Source organism: Mesocricetus auratus, unplaced genomic scaffold (genome assembly GCF_017639785.1).
Source record: "Mesocricetus auratus isolate SY011 unplaced genomic scaffold, BCM_Maur_2.0 Super-Scaffold_100015, whole genome shotgun sequence".
In the NCBI taxonomy this organism is placed as follows: Eukaryota; Metazoa; Chordata; class Mammalia; order Rodentia; family Cricetidae; genus Mesocricetus; species Mesocricetus auratus.
The window spans coordinates 37182751-37203791 of NW_024429198.1; the positions used below are offsets into that span (position 1 = coordinate 37182751).

At 37.3% G+C, this 21041-nt stretch overlaps 1 protein-coding gene across 1 annotated transcript in view; it reads right to left on the reverse strand.

Moving 5' to 3' along the window:
- The window catches only part of CUNH18orf63 (chromosome unknown C18orf63 homolog), a 33226-nt gene extending 12512 nt beyond the window's left edge, over positions 1-20714 (reverse strand). Inside the window, exons 1-7 of the mRNA XM_013123407.2 lie at positions 20581-20714; positions 19396-19474; positions 17969-18025; positions 10828-10939; positions 10259-10300; positions 8828-8904; positions 4783-4892 (exon numbers count right to left, since the gene is read on the reverse strand). Of these exons, the coding sequence (XP_012978861.2) occupies positions 4783-4892; positions 8828-8904; positions 10259-10300; positions 10828-10939; positions 17969-18025; positions 19396-19474; positions 20581-20714 (611 nt within the window). The remainder of the gene's footprint in view (positions 1-4782; positions 4893-8827; positions 8905-10258; positions 10301-10827; positions 10940-17968; positions 18026-19395; positions 19475-20580) is intronic.
- Between the last annotated feature and the right edge of the window lie 327 nt (positions 20715-21041).

The following is a 21041-nucleotide window of genomic DNA, read 5'->3' on the forward strand; positions in this document are numbered from 1 at the left end:
AAGAGAGATCATATGCTGTTGGTCTTTCTGAGTCTGGGTTATCTCAGTCAATGTATTTTTAAGTCCCATTCTCCCACCTGAAAAGTTCATGGTTTCATCTTTCTTACAGCTGAATAGAATTCCATTGTGGATGTGTACCACATTTTTATTTTCCATTAATCACTTGATGGACATCTAGGCTCTTTCCATTCTCTAGCTTTTGTGAATAGAGTGGTACAGAACACAACTGAGCAAGTCTCTGTAGCAGGATATCAAGTCCTTTGGGTACACACCAAGGAGTGGCATAGCTGGATCATATGGTACATCTGTGTGTGTGTGTGTGTGTGTGTGCGCGCGCGCGCGCGCGCGCGTGCGTGTGTGTGAGCATTTGCTCTCAGTTGTTTAAACTTAGCCATTCTGACTGGGGCAAGATGAAACTTTAAAGTAGTTTAATTTGCATTTCCCCATTTGGTAATGATGGTTTTTTTTTTAGAACTTTCTGTTAATATCTTGTATTAGTTATTTTCCATTGCTGTGATAAAATATCAGGAGCAAAAGATATTATGGAAGAAAGTTTTTGTCGTTTTGTGGACTACTGTCATTATCCATGGCCTTTTGTGCTTTTGTATGTAATTTTGAGTTTTTTTCTGTATGTCACATATAGTTTAACTGAGACTGCATTGAATCTGTAAACTGCTTTTGGTAGGATGGTAAGTTTCACAGTATTAATTCCATCAATCCATAAACATGGAAGGTCTTTCCATTTTCTAGTGACTTCTTCCACTTATTTCTTAAGAAATTAAAATTTTTCATTGTAGAGATCTTTCACCTACTTAGTTGGGTTTACTCTCAGGTATTTCTTTTTCTTTCTCTCTCTCTTTCTCCCTTCCTTCCTTCCTTCTTTATATTGTGAATGGGCATGTTCCCATAGATTCTTAGCATGTTTGTTATTGGTGTGTAGAAAGGATATTGATTCTTGTAAGTTAATTTTGTATCCTGTCACTTGCTGAAACTGATCATTTCTAATTTTCTGGTATAATATTTGAGATTCCATATATATATATATATATATATATATATATATATATATATATATATCGTACCATCTGCAAGTAGGCATACTTTAACTTATTTGTATCCCTTTAATTTCTTTCTCTCATCTTAATACTCTAGTTAGGGCTTCAGTACTATATTGAAGATGAATGGGGATAGAGGATATCCCTCTCTCATTCTTAATTTTAATGAGATTGCATCAAATTTCCCTCCATTTGGAATGTTGGCTAGTGGGTGTCATTATATAGCTTTTGTTATGTTGAGGCATACTTCTTCAAGTTCTATTTCTTCTGGGACTTTTATCATGTAGGGATGTTGAATTCTGTCAAATGCCCTTTCTACATCTATTGATAATTTTTATTTTTGATAATGCCATTCTAACCTATGTGAGGTGATATGTCATTATGACTTTAATTTGGATTTCCCTATTATTGTTGAATTTTTTGTGTATTTATTAGCTATCTGTATATCTTCTTTTGTCTATTTAAGTTGAGTGTAGTGGCATCTGCTTTTAATCCCGGCACTCAAGAGACAGAGGGAAAGAGGAACACTGTGAGTTCAAGGCCTAATAGCAAGTTCTAGGCAGTCAGGGCTTCACAGAGACCCTGCCTTGAAGAATGAGGAGGAGGAGGCTGAACAGGAGGAGGAGGAGGAGGAGGGGGAGGAGGAGGAGGAGGAGGAGGAGGAGGAGGAGGAAGAAGAAGAAGAAGAAGAAGAAGAAGAAGAAGAAGAAGAAGAAGAAGAAGAAATGTTTGTTTCTTTGTTCATTTGAAAGCCAAGTTGTTTTCTTGCTACTGAATTGAGTTTTTGTATGTCTCTCCTAAATTTACTTGACAGAAGGTTCTGTTCACAGTGATGTAATTATCTCAGTTTTGGGTTCCTTACCAAATAGTAATCTTGGCCTTTTTGTGTGTCTTTCTGGCCCTCTCTTTGCCTGCTCATCATGGAATGATGCAACAAAGGACTCTCACTTAAATGTAATGCGCTGGCACTTTGATCTCAAACTTCCTAGCCTCCAGACCTATATGAGAAATAGGCTTGTGTTGCATATAAATTACCCAACACCTGAAATTCTATTATAGAAGCACAAAATATTCTAAGAGAAGTGTGGTTTAGAAGTATTTTCTCCTACTTCACCTGTGATCCTCATTCTTTTGACTATTTTCTTTGGTATGCAGAAGCTTTTTAGTTTGATGAAGTTATACTGATCTACTTCTACTTTTGTTGTAGTATATATATTAAATATAGAAATATACATACATATATATATTTCATCCCCAGATCAAAGTATGAAGTTTTTCTGAAGTTTTCATAGCATTAAATGATTATATTTTTAATAAAATGAGAAATACGGGTCTAATTTAATTCTTCCATGTAAAGATTTACAATTCCCAGCATCATTTTTGGAAAAAACTATCTTCTCCATCTTGTCTTTCAGGTAGTTTTGTTGAAAATCATTTGATCATGAATACATATTTGCTTTTGAACATGTTGCTCTGTCCTGTTAGTCTATCTGCCTGGTTATTGTTTTAATTACTATAGTTTTGTAGGATAGTTTGAAATCAGACTGTGAGGGCCCCAAAATTTCTATTTAGCTCCTTGGGGTCTTTTATTTCTATGTGAAAGTAAAACCTTTTTTCCTATTTTTTAAGAATAGTATAATTTGGTAGAGAGTGCATAAAATCTATAGATTTTTTTTCTTCTGGTATTGTAGACATTTAGAAAGTTATAATTCTTTCAATTCATGACTGAGTTCTTTTTCCAATTATTTATGTCTTCTTAAATTCCTTTTAGAAGTGTTTTATAATTTCACTTTTCACTTGTTTTTTGGTTTTTACGAGACAGGGTTTCTCTGTATTGTTCTGGAGGCTGTCGGTCCAGCCCGGCCTCAAACTCACAGAGATCTGCCTGCCTCTGCCTCCTGAGTGCTGGGATTAAAGGCGTGCGCCACCACCACCCGGCTCAATTTTCATTTCTTTGGTTAGATTTATTCCACAATTTCTTTTGTTAGATGCTTTGAATGAGATAATTTTATTTATTTCTTCTTTATATAGTTCCTAGTTAAGGTATAGAAATGCTGCTGGGTTTTCTTGCTGTTGTGAGTGAGTGGTGGTTTGAAACTTAGTCTTGCTATGTAATCCAGGTTGATCTTAAAATCATTGTCCTCCTACCTCAATCTCTTACATTCTGGAATTACAGGCATACACCAGATACTATGGATTTTATAAGTTGGTTCTGCAGCATTTAATTTTTTGAATTTATTTCGTAATTCTAGGTTTTGATGGAGCCCATAAAGTTTTCTATTTGTAGCATCAAATTGTTGGTTAACAGTACAGTTTACCTTCTTCCTTTCAGTTATGATGCTTTTCATTTTCTTCTCTCTCTAGGGCTAGTATTGTATTGAATAGAAGTAGTAAAAGTGAAATTCTTGTCTTGTTTCCTATCTTAATGAAAATCTTTCACTCTTCCACCATTAAAAATGCCCTTGCTGTGGGCTTACTATGTATTGTTTTTTACTTGTATTAAATATTAATAACTGAAATGATTAGGGAAACCTGAGTTGAACTGTTACAAACAATGTGCCAATAAATCACAAATACATACAAAATAGAGGCAAAAATGTTCCCATCTGCAAGTGTGCCTGGTGCTTGTTAGATTACAAGGAAAGTTTGTTAAGAACTAAGTAAGTTCTTAACAGCCCCCTTCCATATTTACCATCTGTAAGCTCTTTCTTAATTTTTTTGAGCAAGCTAAAATTTCTTCTCAATGAGGTTTTTTAAAATCAGACATGAGTAATTTTTTAATGATAACACAAAACCAGTTCACACTAAATTATAATAAATCATCATTAGGTAAACATTCATAGATTTTGGCATTAGAGTTGTTGTGGCATTGAAAATCTGTTAATTTTACTATTTATTAAAAGCAGAACCATCAAAAATGTAAGTGCATAATGAATTATTTTAGTGATTCAAAAGTGGAAATTTACTGCTTCCGCTACTATGATAAAACTGTTCTATTACTCTTCACTTTTCTTTTTTCTGTATACCACTGTTTTGCCTACATAAATGTATGTGTACCACATGTGTGCCTGGTGAAGAGACCAGAAGAAGATGGAAGATACTCTGAAAGGAGTTACAAACAGGTACAAGTTGCCATGTGAGCTCAGAGAACTGAACTAGGTCCTCTTCAAGAGCAGCAAGTGTACTTCACCACCAAGTCATCTCTCCTGCCCTGATCCAGTATTTTATAGGGCCATGATTATGTTTTTAAAGTTCAAAAGCAGTTTATGGTTTTGCACAAAGTATCACAGAAGCAAAACTATAGATATTACTGTATTTTGAATCCACTTGGGATGGTTTATCTTCATTATCAACTCACTTGGATTTACAATTACCTAGGAGGTTGCTGAGGGACACTTCTAGGTGTCTCTGTGAGGAGAACTCTAGAAATGATTAACTGAGGGTGGGGTGGAAACTTATCCTACATGTGAGTGGAACATTCTCCAAGCCAGAGCACTCAGATAGAATATAAAAATGGGAAAAGATAAAGCCTGCCAAGTACTGGCATTCTCCATCTTCTCATTTTTGGCTTTGGATGACATAAACTTTGCTGCCCCACTATGACTTCCATGCTTTGAACCCTCTAAAACTGTAAGCCCAGAAAAATCTTTCCTATCAGCTATTGTGGTCACAGTGGTGCAAAAGTAGTCACTACACCATTTTTATATTACAACCTTAAAAATCTTACCTTGGCAAAACGTAGCACCAGTTGCTTAAAATGGAATGTCTCTCAATGACAGCATTCTGGTTGGTATGAAAATCCTCTATAATATGCTGGGAAATATCAAACTCCTTAAGCTTTTAATTGAAATAAGATTTCAACATATAAGTCTTCAAGGAATTTGCCACATTAAAAAAACATTACAATAATACACACTGACAGTGGTTTATGACCTAATCAGTGTTGTAACACACCCTGCCTCTACACTGCACAGTACACCAAATGGGCTATGCTTTCCCTTTCATCTCCCAAGTCCAAAACTTTATTTTCTTCTAAATTCAATCAATTTTTATAATGGTAACTTAGGGAAGTCAAGTACCTTCTAAAGGTGTGTGTCTGTGGGTACACATTTGTACATTTGGACATGTGTGAGCTGAGCCCAGAGGAAACCTGTGGGAGTCACTAGTCTGGCTGAGCAGACACTTTACCAGCCTAGGCCATCTTCCATGCCCTATATTAACCTTTTAATAGAATAGCTTCTGTGACAGAGCCAGTGTCAACTCTCCTTTGATGTCCCCATTCCATTTCCTAGAACACTTCCTTCCTATTCCTCGGATATCCTGGGATATCCTACCCAGACCGGATTCCAACTTCTATACAGACAATAAGTGTCCAGCCACTCTGGACTGAACTGTAAGATATTTACTCAATTCAGACAGATGCAGAGAAACCTCCGATGAAAACATAGTATCAGTGGTTAAATGAACACTAAGACTACAGAGGTTGTGTCACAACCCCTCACTCCTTATAAACAGCAAAGTGACTCTTGGGAACAATGTTCTCACTTCATTCTCTGCCTGCTTCTTTAAAAAACCCTGAGCTAACATAGCCAACATTGTATTGTGGGGACAAGCCATTAGTATATTAGTGATGTTGCTTAAAGCATAGCTCACATTTTGATATTTCGACTCCCAGTAGTCAAAGCCTACATCTAAGTCTAGACCCATTTATCCTAATATCACTTTTCTGAATTCCTATGCCATTCCTTAAGACTAATAAAAAAGTTCCACTTCTTCCCATAGAGTTACTGGCAATTGTTAACTACTGGGAAAGTAAAGAACAGATTTTGCTAAGAGTGTAGCCCCTTACAAGTTGACCATATTTCTTTTTTGGTTTTTCGAGACAGGGTTTCTCTGTATTGTTTTGGAGGCTATCGGTCCAGCCTGGCCTCGAACTCACAGAGATCCGCCTGCCTCTGCCTCCCAAGTGCTGGGATTAAAGGTGTGCGCCACCACCGCCCGGCTCAAGTTGACCATATTTCAGTGGAAAACCGCACATTCAGGAATATTTGGAAAGAGCAAATATTACTTGAAGGGTATTTTAATAAAGACAGAAAGTTGGGTTAATAGGGAAGGTAGATCTGAGAAGACTTGGGGGAGGTTAATATAATCAAAACATGTTAGACAAAACTTGAAGCTCTCAAAGAACTAACTCGTCTAAAGGGAGTAATGGAAATATGGGAGCAAAGAAAATAAGGAAAATATCAATGTGGGAAGAGATGATAAAATATGCTAGGGACATATATTAGTGGTGTAGTGCTTGTGTGGCATATGAAAGATTTCAGAGTCTACCCTTAGCACCAGAAGAAGGAAGAAATATCAGTAAAAGCAACAACAGTCTGAACTGATATGGACATAGACTGTCCTGTGCTATAGAAGAGGTGACTTTTTAAAATACTTTTACTTTTATTTATACTTATGTTTGTATGTAGGGAAGCCAGGAGAAGGTGTAGATGCCCTATAGGTGGAATTATAGGTAGTTATGAGCTACCTGATATGAGTTCTGAGAATAAAATTCAGTCTTCTGGAAGAGCAGTATATGCCCTTCCCTTCTGAGCCATATCTTTAGTCTCAAGAGGCAAATATTATGATGTGATGTACTGTGCTTGAAAACTCTGTTACTTGAGCTATGCTATGAAAAAATAAGGAAAGAAGGAAGAAAAGAATAAACAAATAAAGATGACCATGGCAGGGAGCCATGAAGGTCACCATATACTGACATCAGGTAGAATGACTAGCTTGGGAGAAAACAAATTCTAAAACAGAATCCTAAAGGCAGGCACTAAATAAAATGTTCAGAATTTGTGGATTCTCATATATACCTACTTACACAGCTTAACTACATATCAACACTATTCAGAGACCCAAGCCAATTGCTGCAGTGATGTCCACACCACCAGTACTTGTCTTTATCAACACAGATTATTCTGAACACCAAAAATTTCAAACCTGAGATGAGTGCAGCCTGAAACTGCTCCCTTTCAGAGAACTACTACTGAGATTAGCTACACCTGCCTCCTTGTTCAGCTGCATACCATAAACTTGTCTCCTTGATCCAGATGTATAAAATAAGTGTTCAGAATTTCTGGATCCCTGTTACAGTTGGTACCCTACAGTGGAGTAAAGCCCATATGATCCCTCCCATCTTAGCTTTTCTGTACATGTGTCTGTGTTTGTTCTTTATTCTTTCTCTTCACCCCAGCTGGTCAGATCCTGAAGCTGTGCAGGGTGCTGCACTTTGTTCTGTAACCATGGGCTCTGACCTTCTGGAACCATAAGCCCAAATAGACTCTTCTGTAAGATGCCTTGGTCAAGGTGTTGTATAACAACAGCACAGGAAAGTAAGTGATGTGGCACCTAGCAGCAACATCTGTCACCCCACTGACCACCGCGGTTTATTAGGCTGATAAAGTGGGCTAGACAGATGTCCCCTTCCTCCCTGTTTCATGTATGTCCCTCCTAAAGCTTCATGCTAGGTCGAGAAGTACAGCCTTTATGGATAGAGGAGAATCTTTCTTCAGCCAAGGGTATGAGTAGCTATGCTCCCCTAATAGAATCTCCAAACAAGCACTTGACCTCAGAACTATTGACACTGGGGTCAGATGATCCTCTACTGGGGTAGTGGTGGTTTTTGTTCCGTGTGAAACAGTTAGAGCATTCCTTGCTTCTGCCTGCTAGATGCTAGCAGCAAAATCATGTAGTCCTTCCCTGACTGTAAACCAAAACCAGCCTCTAGGCTTTTCCCAGTGCTTCATAGAAAGCAAAAACATTCATTTTCTCCTTCATCCTTCTCTGTCACTGAGGGACCGGTGGCACCCAATAAAGGAAATAACATGTACCAAGTGACTTCAAATGTGTAAAGCTTTATGCCAGATACTATGGGAATTAGTAAAACAGAAGGCAAAGACAGAAAGCATGTGGTATAAAAAAATAGATGCAAAATGATACTAGAATGTCAAGAGCAGAAAGAAGTCGAGCATATTTACCATGAGATGGGACTGTATTTTTAATATATGGAGATGAAAAAGCTGAAGAAATTGGTGCTAAGGCAGGGTAAGGTAGTGACATTTTGGATCTCCCTAATGATATTTCTGACAGGAATAATAGGACTAAAAAATCTGTGTTAAATAAGAATGATATTAGGGGAATTTAGAAAACATAGACATGTCAAGCATTTAGCAGCACATTCATTTTATTTTTTTTAAAGCTGGGCATGGTGTCTCGGGCCTATAATCCTAGTACTCAGGAGCCTGGGGTAGGGGGATAGCTACAAGTTCAAGGCCAGCCTGGCAGATACCAACTACTAGCCAGCTTGAGCTATAAAATGAAACTCTGTTTCAAAACACCAAAACTAAACAAATAATAACAACAAACAACCACTAAGCCCTTTTAAATGTTAGCATAAAATAATGGACTTTATTAAGACATTTAAGTGTATATTTGTTTTTGCTTACAGCCCCCATTGGTCTCTTTTGTCTACCCTGCACTCCTGCTGGTTCCCCTCTTCCTTTTCCTTCCAAACAGTGCCCTTCTGTTTTCAGATATGTATGCATGCATATATATGTACACCCTACATATGAGAGAAAACATTGCAAGTATTTTGGTAACAAACCCTTCCTATCAGCTTCCATATTAAAAATTTAAAAATCAGATAGCATGTTACTAAAAATAACATGCATATATTAAGTATATAGTAAATATAGGAACTTATAGAAATCAAATAATTTTTGTACCTCAGGTGGTGGCAATCTGATAGTACAGACTTCTATACTTAGACAAACTTGTGTTTCTGTTACATTGATGTCTAATACTGAAAAAGAATCATGAATTTTCTAGAATTGGTATGCTGTCATATCAAATGAATCATTTGAGTAACACACATTACTTTATCCAACTTATACTTTAAGAACAGTTTTACACATATAAGAAAGTTCAATAGTGAACCAGTATGTTTGGTCGTCTACAAATTATGCTTCTAAGACAAGATATGAAATAATCAGAATTGCATGACAGGAAGTCCCAGAACAGGATGTCAGTAAGAAAAAAAAATACTTCCTACAGCTTATAGTACACTCAAGAACATTTCCTGCAAATCTGACATCTATAACTAAATTCCAGTGATGTCTCACACCAGGCTCCTGACCTGACAGTCGTTCACTAGACCTCCTCCTAGAGACCCTCCTTACTCTCTCATACACAAAGCTATGCTGACATGGCAGAGTCATGAGGACCTTGGCAGAAGATTCACAGGCTTTGGAAGCTTCAAGGATGCTGACGAGGCTATTTCCTGAGCAGAGGACCAGTTACAAGGCTGCATTGACTTTGTAAACTTTAGTGAGCATACACCTAAAATGCCCGAGTTTTACCTAAGTACATAACATTTAAATAAAAGTAAAAACAAAAAAATCTTCTAACACGAGTCCAAGAAATTTGCTCTTCTAAATTGTGATCTTGACTCTCTAGCTAAGGTCTCATGCTAGTGTAGTGAAGCTAAATTTAGGTAACAAACTCATTCATCCAGGTTGAGTTGAGAGCTATGGCCACTGTCTAACTGAAACACAGAACTAGTGTGAGTCAGGCACATGGTTCAGCAGTCTACTCAGCTCCAGTGGTTGTGGGTTATAGATGAGGATTTGAAAATTATGTTCAAATGATGGGGGGACCCGCCACGTCTCATCATTAATGCCTATGATCTCCATCCATCTGCTACCTCAGCACTACTGTTTAGGAAACTACCTACTCTCGGTGCAATATGCAGAGCAATCAATTAGATTGGATGTTATAATAAAGTCTATCTTTGAAATTATTCATGTTCCTTTAGATAATATTTTCAGGAGAAATATAATATTCTAATAAAATAAACTTTGACATATGTAATACAATTTTAGATAATATAATTTTGGAAAATATATTAAAAATACTTACAGAATTAAACATCTTCATAGTCATTTTCTTAAGTAGAGAATATTAAAGCACACCTTTCTTCCCAATTAAGTGAATCTTTCTCAAGTAGTAAATACATATTTTTAATGAGAAGTAACATTCTAGGTGAATTCTGATTGCAATTATATCTTATGTTAATCATCAAGATTGTGACGATCTGATTGGTTTTTAAAGAACTGTTAGTAATATTCTTTGTCTATTGTTTTGTGTGTTTTACTTACCAACAGCACTTTGCTTTCCCATATGAGAAAGAAAATCTCGTCCTTAAAAAATTCACAGAATATTATTAGAATTCAGAAATAATCATTATTGACAAACATAACCATTTGAAGTACTATGAAAATTATAAAAACAAATATATAATGCAGCTCTTAGAAAAATACAATCTCTCAAAAAGTATCTGTTCCCTGAAAAGGACCAAAATACCCAATTCTTCCTTCAAAAATTTAATCTCTTGCTATAAAATACTTAGAAAACCATCAGAGTTTAGCAGTAATTCAAGATGGCCATTTGGGCCCAACAATACTGACCATCTTTGTTTATTTTATCAAATCCTTCATAACACACTTATTCTTAAGTCTGAAGTGCCATAATAATAAAACATTTTAAAGCAGCATTGACAGGCCTTTGTATATTATCCCCATGTAAGGAGGTGACAGTGGTGTTATTGTTGGTCTGTATTAGAATGTTTAGAGTTAGAGATCTAAAGGTAAGATACATTGAAATAAACAGATGTACACATAGAATCAATCTAGTTCAGATAGTCCCTATGACTGGCAAGCAAAGTCACCTTGTACCAGGAGATGACCTGTTCTATTCCAGGTTGGAGCAAGTCGAGCAGTGAGTGAATATGAAAGACAGTTTTGAAGAATGACAGGAATTACTCTTTGTGGAGCCTCCATCTAAACATTAAAGAAAAGATGGGCAAATTAAGAGAAATTGCTACGTATTGATAAATGCAGATACTATCTGCAGTCTCAGATCAACATCCAATAAACTATGCAATTCTAGATAAAAATTGTCATTGTTCCTGTAACTACTACTATTTAGTTATAAGGCTGAAGAATTTAAAGAGATACTCATTTTGAAGCCACCACTGTGGCAATGCTATGTACCAAGATTTCCTGCTTACACTTAAGTCTAAATTGTGATTAGTCTTCACCCATGTATTCTGCTCTACACAGAGGAACTCAAGCAAGAATACTATGGTTTGTTCATTTTTCCCCTATAGTTTACCATTAGAAATGGCTAAATACAATATCACACATGCACCAAATACATATCTATGTATACAGAGTTAATCTTTAATATTAAGGCTTTCATTGCTGATGTCCAAGCAATTGGAATTGAATTTATTTCTCCCACATGAAGTCTTTTCTTAAAAAAAAAAAAAACTGGGCAAGCCGGGCGTTGGTGGCGCACGCCTTTAATCCCAGCACTTGGGTGGCAGAGGTGGATCTCTGTGAGTTTGAGGCCAGCCTGGTCTACAAGAGCTATTTCCAGGACAGCCTCCAAAGCCACAGAGAAACCCTGTCTTGAAAAACCAAAAAAAAAAAAAAAACCAAAAGAAAAAAAAACTGGGCAAGTTATTTGAAGCAATGGTTCATGAAATACTGGACATTATGGAATGAAGAAGAACTATTCTCTATAGAGGAAAAGCCAACAAGATGAGCCCTGGGAAACCACAGAGCTCATCTTGTTGGTTTTTCTTTTATAGAGGATAACTTTTTCCCGGTTTATTGTATAAAGAAGGTTTTCAGGTTGTGCTAATGGAAGAGACAATCTATAAAGAGGGGTGTTTCCAGGCTATGGTCATGAAAGAGGCAATCTACAGAGAGTCTGTTGGTCTCTGTGAACTGAAGACAGAGTTGAAAGTCTGCTGGAAGCCAAAGAAGCTAGAAAGTTCCTGAGAAGACAACACTGGAGGGAACAGACTGCAGACCAGCAGATCCCTTGGGTTTTCAGCTGAGAAAGGATGAGCACACACATGTGAGGGAACTGCTGAGAATCAGAATGAAAACCAAGTTTGTTTGCTATATAAGTACTCAATACAATTCGGAAAAATCTGCAAGAAAGACAAGCAGAAAAGTGAGAGCCATAAATTGTTTCCCAGTATTAATTGCTGGGATTTCCACAATTATAGGCAGAGATTTTTGATACCCTGATCCCCAAAATTGGCACAAGCAAACAGAAAACAAGAATGTAGTATATTTATTATTATCAGCAAATGAGACCCACTTGACGTTTATAGGATACTAAATACTGTAAGTTCAGGATACATAGTCTTGTTAAGATGAAGGAAGGAACATTTACTAAATCTATAGTAGTTTATAATCTGCACCCTAAAAAACAACCCTCAATATATTTTCAAAAATTTGAGCTCTGAATATCTTTCTAAATAATAACTGAATGAGGTAGATGCAAATAGATCCTTGGAAAACCCTCATTTGGAAACCACATAGCCTGTTTGTAGCATGCATTAGGAAGCATTTGTAATTGAAAAGTTAAAGGAGACAACTACATAAAGAACATGTATAACACTGAATATGTACTAGAAAGGAAGGAAGTTCTTAACTCAGTGACAACAGTCATCATTTTAAGAAACTAGAAGAAGGAGGATAAAACAAAACCAAATTAGGTAGAGGAAAATACTACAGACCAAGGAGGAGAGGAATCAAGGAAATAAAAAGTGGCAAAACAATAGAGAAAAAGCAATGAAACCAAATCCCCCCTCCTTAATCCTACCAATCTGTCAACTCTCTAGCCAGACTGATCAGAGAGTAAGAAAAAGAAGAGAAGAAAGTCAAAAGATCACAGAAATCAGAAAGGAGACATTGCTTCAGATTTACAACAAAGGAAATAAGAGAACACCAAAGCAACTTTATCAAAACAAATGTGAGAGTTTAAATGAAAAGGACAAAATCCTTGAAGTAATTTATTAGTTCTACCTGTTAAAGTAAAACTATAGTTAATTTTTTTTAAATCTAAGTTCCAGATAGCCCTATGGGTGAGTTTCATAAAACATTTAGGGAAGAAATAACAAAATCAGACATCACTTCTTCCAAAAATGTTTTTTTAAAGGGAGGGGACATTTATTCCTAATGGTCAGAAGTGGTCAAATTGATTGACTTGAGAAGTGCCAAAGGGATGAGTAAAACACACTTTCGGGTGTGTCTGGGGTTTCCAGAGAGGACTCACTACCACTAGTAGGACCCACTCCGAACGTGGCAGTACCATTCCCACAGGCTGGAGCTGAGGCCAGGCTGAAATACGAAAAAGAAGAAAGCCCAAGAGTGCTCGTGCTCTCTCTCTCTCTCTCTCTCTCTCTCTCTCTCTCTCTCTCTCTCTCTCTCTCTCTCTCTCTCTCTCTCTCTCTCTCTCTCTCTCTCTCCTCCCACAAGGGTGACATAGTTGAGCTGCTTTTCTCAGCTATAACTTCCCACTACAATGTGCTTTAACCTCTGGAGCCTTGATGTACTGCTCCCACCCCCACCTTTAAGAAGCTCACCATTAGTAGAATACAGTTTATACTTTTGTTTCTCTATATATTAGCTATATAATTGTAGCAATAATTCCAACTCTCAGGATTTTAATTTTTTCTCATGTAAAAATGGAGAAGAGAAAATTTAAAGGAAATGTACAATTTTCTGGATATATATCACTACCAAAATTAAATCAAGAACAGATAAGCAATTTAAATAGGTCTATAACCCCTAATGAAATAGAAGCAGTCATCAAAAGTCTCCCAATCTTTTTTTGGCCAGGGCCAGATGGTTTTAGATGGTTTCTACCAGAAATTCAAAGAAGAACTAATACCAATACTCCTCAAATTATTTCACACAATAGAGGCAGAAGGTTCATTGCCAAACTCTTTTTATGAGGCTACAATCACCTTGGTACCCAAGCCACACAAAGACACAACTGAGAAAGAGAACTACAGACCTATATCCCTCATGAACAATGATGCAAAAATACTCAATAAAATACTGGTAAATCAAATCAAAGAACACATCAGAAAAATCATCCAACATGATCAAGTAGGCTTCATCCCAGGGATGTAGGGATGGTTCAACATATGAAAACCTGTCAATGTAATCCACCATATAAACAAACTGCAAATTACAAACCACATAATCATCTCACTAGATGCTGCAAAAGCCTTTGACAAAATCCATCACCCCTTCATGATAAAAGTCTTGGAGAGATCAGGGATAACAGGAACAAACTTAAACATAATGAAAACAACATACAGTAAAACAACAGCCAACATCAAACTAAATGGAGAGAAACTCAACCGGATTCCTCTAAAATCAGGAACAAGACAAAGCTGTACACTCTCTCCATATATTTTCAATATTGTACTTGAGAAGTTCTAGCTAGAGCAATAACTCAACAAAAGGAGATCAAGGGGATGCAAATTGGAAAGGAGGAAGTCAAAGTTTCACTATTTGCAGACGATATTATAGTTTACATAAGTGACCCAAAAAACTTTACCAGGGAACTCCTATAGCTGATAAACACCTTCAGCAAACTGGCAGGATACAAGATTAATTCAGTAGCCCTACTATATTCAGACAATAAATGGGCTGAGAAAGAAATCAGAGAAACATCACCCTTTACAACAGCTACAAACAACATAAAATATCTTGGGTAACACTAACCAAATACATGAAAGACCTGTATATAGCAAGAACTTTGAGTCTTCAAAGAAAGAAATTAAAGAAGACACCAGAAAATGGAAAATCTCCCATGCTCTTAGGTAGGTAGAATCAACATAGTAAAAATGGCAATCTTGGAAAAGCAATCTACAGATTCAATGCAATCCCCATGAAAATACCGGCACAATTATTCACAGACCTTGAAACAATAACAACTTTATATGGAAAAACAAAACAACCCTGTACAGTAAAGGAACTTCTGGAGGCATCACTATCCCTGACTTCAAGCTCTATTATAGAGCTATAGTCCTGAAAACAGCTTGGTATTGGCATAAAAATAGACAGGAAGACCAATGGAGTCGAATTGAAAACCCTGATGTTAACCCAAACACCTGATTTTTGACAAAGAAGCTAAAATTGTACAATGGAAAAAAGAAGGCATCTTCAACAAATGGTGCTGGCATAACTGGATGCTGGCATGTAGAAGACTCCATATCTATCACCATGCAGAAAGCTTAAGATCAAAGACCGCAACATAAATCCAGGCACACTGAATCTCTTAAAAGAGAAAAGTGGGAAGTACCCTTGAACGAACTGGTACAGGAGACTGCTTCCTGACCATAATACCAGCAGCACAGACACTGAGATCGACAATTAATCAATGGAACCTCCTGATAGTGAGAAGCTTCTGTAAGGCAAAGGCCACAGTCAACAAGACAAAATAGCAGTCCACAGAATGGGAAAAGATATGCAGCAACCCCACATCTGACAGAGGGCTAATTTCCAAAATATACAAAGAACTCAAGAAGCTAGTCACCAAAACACCAAATAATCCAATTAAAAAGTGGGGTACAGCACTACATAGAGAATTCTCAATAGGAGTCTAAAATGGCTGAAAGACAAGAAAGTGCTCAACATCCTTAGCCATCAGGGAAATGCAAACCAAAACAACTCTGAGATACCATCTTACTCCTGTCAGAATGGCTAAAATAAAAAACACCTGATGGGGGAAGTCCTTCTGTGTTTAAGTTTGTCTGATTGGTTGATAAATAAAGTACTGTTGGCCAATAGGGAAGCAAGATAGGTGGGACTGGGAGTCGAGGAGGAGTCTGGGAAATTCAGTCAAGAGGAGCGAGTTGCCATGAGATCCTGGGAGGAGAGGGCGCAAGTCCAGCGTTTTCAGTAAGACAAAACCTTATAAAAATATATATTAGTAATTATGAGTTAATAATTAAGTCAGAGCAAGCCATTAAGAAACCATAGCAAATGGTCAACAGCTTCATAGTTAATAATAGCATCCTGCATGTTCATTTGGGACTGGTGTGGCTCTGGGATCAGGCTGGTGGGAAGAATGCACATTACAAACACCAAGGACAGTTCATGCTGGAGAGGATGTGGAGAAAGGGGAACACTCCTCCACTGCTAGTGGGAGTGCCAACTCATACAGCCACTTTGGAAATCAGTATGATGGTTCCTCAGGAAAATGGGAATCAGTCTACCATGAGATCCAGTAATTCAACTCTTAGTCATATACCCAAAAGATGCACATTCATACAACAAGGACATCTTTTCAACTATGTTAATAGCAGCATTACTTGTATTAGCCAGAACCTCGTAGCATCCTAGATGTTCCTCAACTGAAGAATGGATGGAGAAAATGTGGTACTTTTACACAATGGAGTACTACTCAGTAGAAAAAACAATGGAATCTTGAAATCTGCAGACAAATGGATAGAACTAGAGAAACCATCCTGAGTGAGGTAACCCAGCCACAAAAAGACAAACATGGTATATACTCACTCATATTTGGATTTTAGAAATAGAGCAAAGGATTACCAGCCTACAATTCACACTGTCAGAGAAGCTAGGAAATAAGGAGGACCCTAAGAGTTGCATACATGGTTCCCCAGAGAAGGGGAAAGGGACAAGATCTCCTGAGCAAATTGGGAACATGTATGGAATGGGATATGGAGTTGGGAGAAAGAGAAGGGGAGCAGAGGGGAGAGGAGGACATGAGGGAACAGGAAGATTGAGTCAGGGGAAGAGGAGAGGAGAGCAAGAAAAGAGATACCATAATAGAGGGAGCCATTATAGATTTAAAGAACAATCTGGCACTAGGGAAATGTCCAGAGATCTACAAGGATGACACCACCTAACAATCTAAGCAATAGTCAAGAAGCTCCCTTAAGTGCCTTTTGCCAATAATGAGATTGATGACTACCTTATATGCTATCCTAGAGCCTTCATCTGGTAACTGATGGAAGCAGAAACAGACACCCACAGCTAAACACTGAGCTGGACTCCTGGAATTCAGTTGCAGAAAAGGAGGTGTAATGAGCAAAGGGGTCAAGACCAGGCTTGAGAAACCAACAGAAACAGGTGACCTGAACAAGAGGAAGCATTCCACACTCTCTCAGCCTAGACTCACGGGGGAGGGCCTAGGCCCTGCTCCAAATGATATAACAGACTGTGAAGATCCCCCATGGAAGGCCTCACCCTCCCTGGGGAGCAGAAAGGTGATGAGCTAGGGTATTGGTGTGGGGCAGAGGAGGAGGGGAGGAGACGGTACTGAGATTCACATGTAAAACAAGCTTGTTTCTAATTTAAATTTTTTAAAAAAGAAGGGAAAAATGGAGAAGAACCATTAATTCCTCTCTTTGTGTCCTTAAATAATTGCTTGGAAAAATCTTGAGTTCTTTTCCCATGCATAACAAAAACTTGTGAGAAAGATACTCCAAATTTTGTTTGTTGACTGTACTGGTTAGGTTTTGTTTGTTTATTTATTTATTTATTTATTTATTTATTTATTTATTTATATTTTTGCAACTCTGCACAAACTCGGGTCATCCGGAAAGAGGGAACCTCAACTGAGCAAATGCCTCCATCAGGTTGTCCTCTAGGCTAGTCTGTAAGTAATTTTTTAAAAATTAGTGATTGATGTGTGCGGGACAAGGAGAGTATGGGTGCTGCCACACCTTGGTAGGTAGTCCTTTGTTATGTAAAAAGGCAAGTTGAGTGAGCCATGTTGCAGGCCTGTATGTAGAACTCCTCCATGGTTATGGTCTGTGCTTCAGTTCCTGCCCCAGATGTCTGCCCTGGTTTCCTGTGATGATGCATTATGATATGGGAGTATAAACCAAATAAATACTTTTCTCTCCTAAGCTGCTTTCTGGTAATGGTGTTTTATCACAGGAACATAAAACATACTAGGACACTGATAAAAGAAGAATATTCAACCAATGTAACACCTATATTATTATTTTGAGCACATACCTTAGCTTCATATTTTTCAATATAGGCATTAAGTCTCCCAGATTTAAAAAATGGTATCTGTAACAGAAAGTCCACATTTGCAAAAAGGACTTAACATAGATGTATAAGAAAACATTGCTGTACATTAATATTTTAAGCAAGATACAACAGAGGGCACAATTTTTGGCTATCGTTCTATATTGTATAGTTGAAGTTGCCTGATATTGACATGATCTCCATCCAAGCTGTATAAAAAAAAGCAAATAAATTTCCAATAATTACTTGACACCTTTTAAATATATAGACATACTTAGACATGAATATGGAAAATGGACCTAAATAGAAGTTTAAATTCCAAAAGTTTCAACCTACTAATGAAAGAAATGTCAGTATTAGCAGGCTAGTAGATATTACTTTGCTAAACAGGCATGGTATCAAACTGTCATGTAAATATATATATATGTACATATATAATATATAATATACATATATATTATATAACTACATCTTATGCCAATAGCTTATGCAGCAGAGAAGCTTCTTATGCTGTAGGTGGTGATTAACACAGAGACTCACAGCTAGTCTATGAGTGGAGAATGAATGGCTATGAGCTGCTCAGCCCTAAATGGGAAAACTATGCCATACTCCCTACCCCTCCCCACAAGGCTCATGGGACATCACGGGGGAAGGGACAGACAGAAGAACTGTTAACAGCTAAAGGTCAGGGAGGACTGCTGTGTAATGGTTTCTTCTGGATGTAACAGGGTCATTGCACTCAAATTCACTGCAGTTGTGGTGGTCTGCACAAAACCAAGACAACCAACATTTAAGCATGGATGAGGGAGGGACATGCAGGACCCCACACTTAGTTGAAAATCTATTGAGAGTTGATGGCCACTAGGGGAGGGAGACTCTGTTTTCTTCAGGGGCGTGGTTCCTGTTAGAACGATAGCCCTACCACCATGCATGTATGCTCTAATTAGAGTAGGTGGACTGTGTTTTAAGAAAGAGGATATAAAGTTGGGAGGAGGAGGAGGGTGTATATGGAAGGATTTGGAGGGTGAAAAGTAGAGGGAGAACGTGATTCAAATAAATGTATGCATATATGAAATTCTGAAAGAATAATAAAAATGTTGACTCACTGAGATGAGAAACTTAAGTGTAACTAAAATGCTGATAAAAGACATTGGAGTCCATGCTATCTTACACTTTGTACCATAACATGTTCTATTCATTAGTAGTCTTTATTTCAGCATTTATATCAGATAAAGCTAACTATTAATTTAGAATCACAAGGTAGATTTAAACATCAGGCATTTCAAAGTTAATGGGACATTCACTCAAACTGAAATGTGGGGTGGTTAGTCCTCACAAACCATCTTTAACTTCTGCTATCATACTTGCACTGTTGTTTATCAATATTGCTTCCAATAATCAGTAATACTAACCGACATCACTACCCAAATTTGGCTTAATATTCCAGGCACAGGTGCTGTAAGAATGTCCTCATGCAGAAACAGCAACTGCCTGTGGAGAGGAAACACATTATTTTCAAATTGAACTTGTCTACCATCTATACTTGTATGTTACTGAATTATTTAGAAACTTTTATGCTTATTTATTTAGCTATTTTTCACAGGGGTCAGAGGTAATTTGTAATAAGTATAACTAAATTATACCTGAACAGCAAGGGTACAGATTTCCTGATGCACTTGGGGACTTAAGATGGAGTACACTCGCAGGCTCTCCTGCCCATTTCTGTCCTTAGCATTCTGTTGTTTCACAACCGTCTTGCTATATAGTTCAGGATACCTCTAACTTGAGATCCTTGTTGCTCAGCCTCCAGCCTGCTGACATTATAGATACTTGCCTATCCAGCTTGCTCCTAGTAACCTTACAGGTTTTATTTTTCTCCAGGGTAGTTATTTAAATATACAAATTTTTCTCCAGTCCTTCTATGGATACCTCAAACAATTAAAGGAACTAATCAGATGACTGCTTAATAATCAGGGTTCAGTTGAGCTGTTCCTTAAAGATTATCTTGGATCAGGAACTGCAAGATAATTCTTAGACAAACATCCTCCACTGTCATGTTTTGACATGAAAGGTTAGGATTAATCTTTTGGTGTCTTTAAGTGCCTTGTAAAGAGTAAAATGCATTACTTAGTACATTTTTGGAGAGCCTGATTTAACTCATGAATTCATGAATTAAGTCTTACAGTGAATGATTTTTTTTTATTTTATGTGCATTGGTCTTTTGCCTGAAAGTGTCTCTGAGGGTGTCAGTCCCTGGAACTGGAGTCACAGACAGTTGTGAGCTTCATGTGGGTACTGGGAATTGAACCCTGGCCCTCTGGAAGATCATCCAGTGCTTTCAACCACTGAGCCATCTCTCCAGCCCTGAAAAGTTGAAATTTTTAAAGCACACAAGAGGACACAAATATAAAAGCTCAACGGCAAGATATTTATCTCAAGTATTTTAAGTCTCTTTTTAAATGTAATCTAACATACACGGGTTGTTTGCTTTCAAAGCACACATGCAGATTTAGTAAACGTTCTAAAGAGAACCCTTCTACAATAGCTATAATGGGATTTTTTAAAGTTAAAGGCATAGTTAGAAGACACATGTTTACCTGCACATCTTTATCTGCGTATTCCTAATCTCTGTTTCTGTCACCTTGCTACTCAATATTATCTGGACAGCACAGAGTCTGTGTAAATCTGGAAGAACGATAAAGAACAGGGATGGAGGCTTGGACTCGTTCATATTTTCTTGTTGACTATGTGTTTCAGCAACCAGATCTTCAGAAACAAATATCTGTATAAAGCAGATAAACAGTTTCGGCTGTAAGGTTTCAATACTAACTCAGCAGATTCTATTCAGTGTCATGTTAGAAGAAGAAAATAAAAACAAGTTAGTAAACTTTACCTGCAAAACCATCACCATTTCACCTTCATGGGTTTCTAAATCACTTGTGTTTAGACAAGTTTTATTAAGATACTGTTCTACAATTATCAATGCTTTTTAAACTATATTCATAGAGTTATACACCTATTATTGGAATAAATTAGAGCACTTTCATCACCTCTCCCA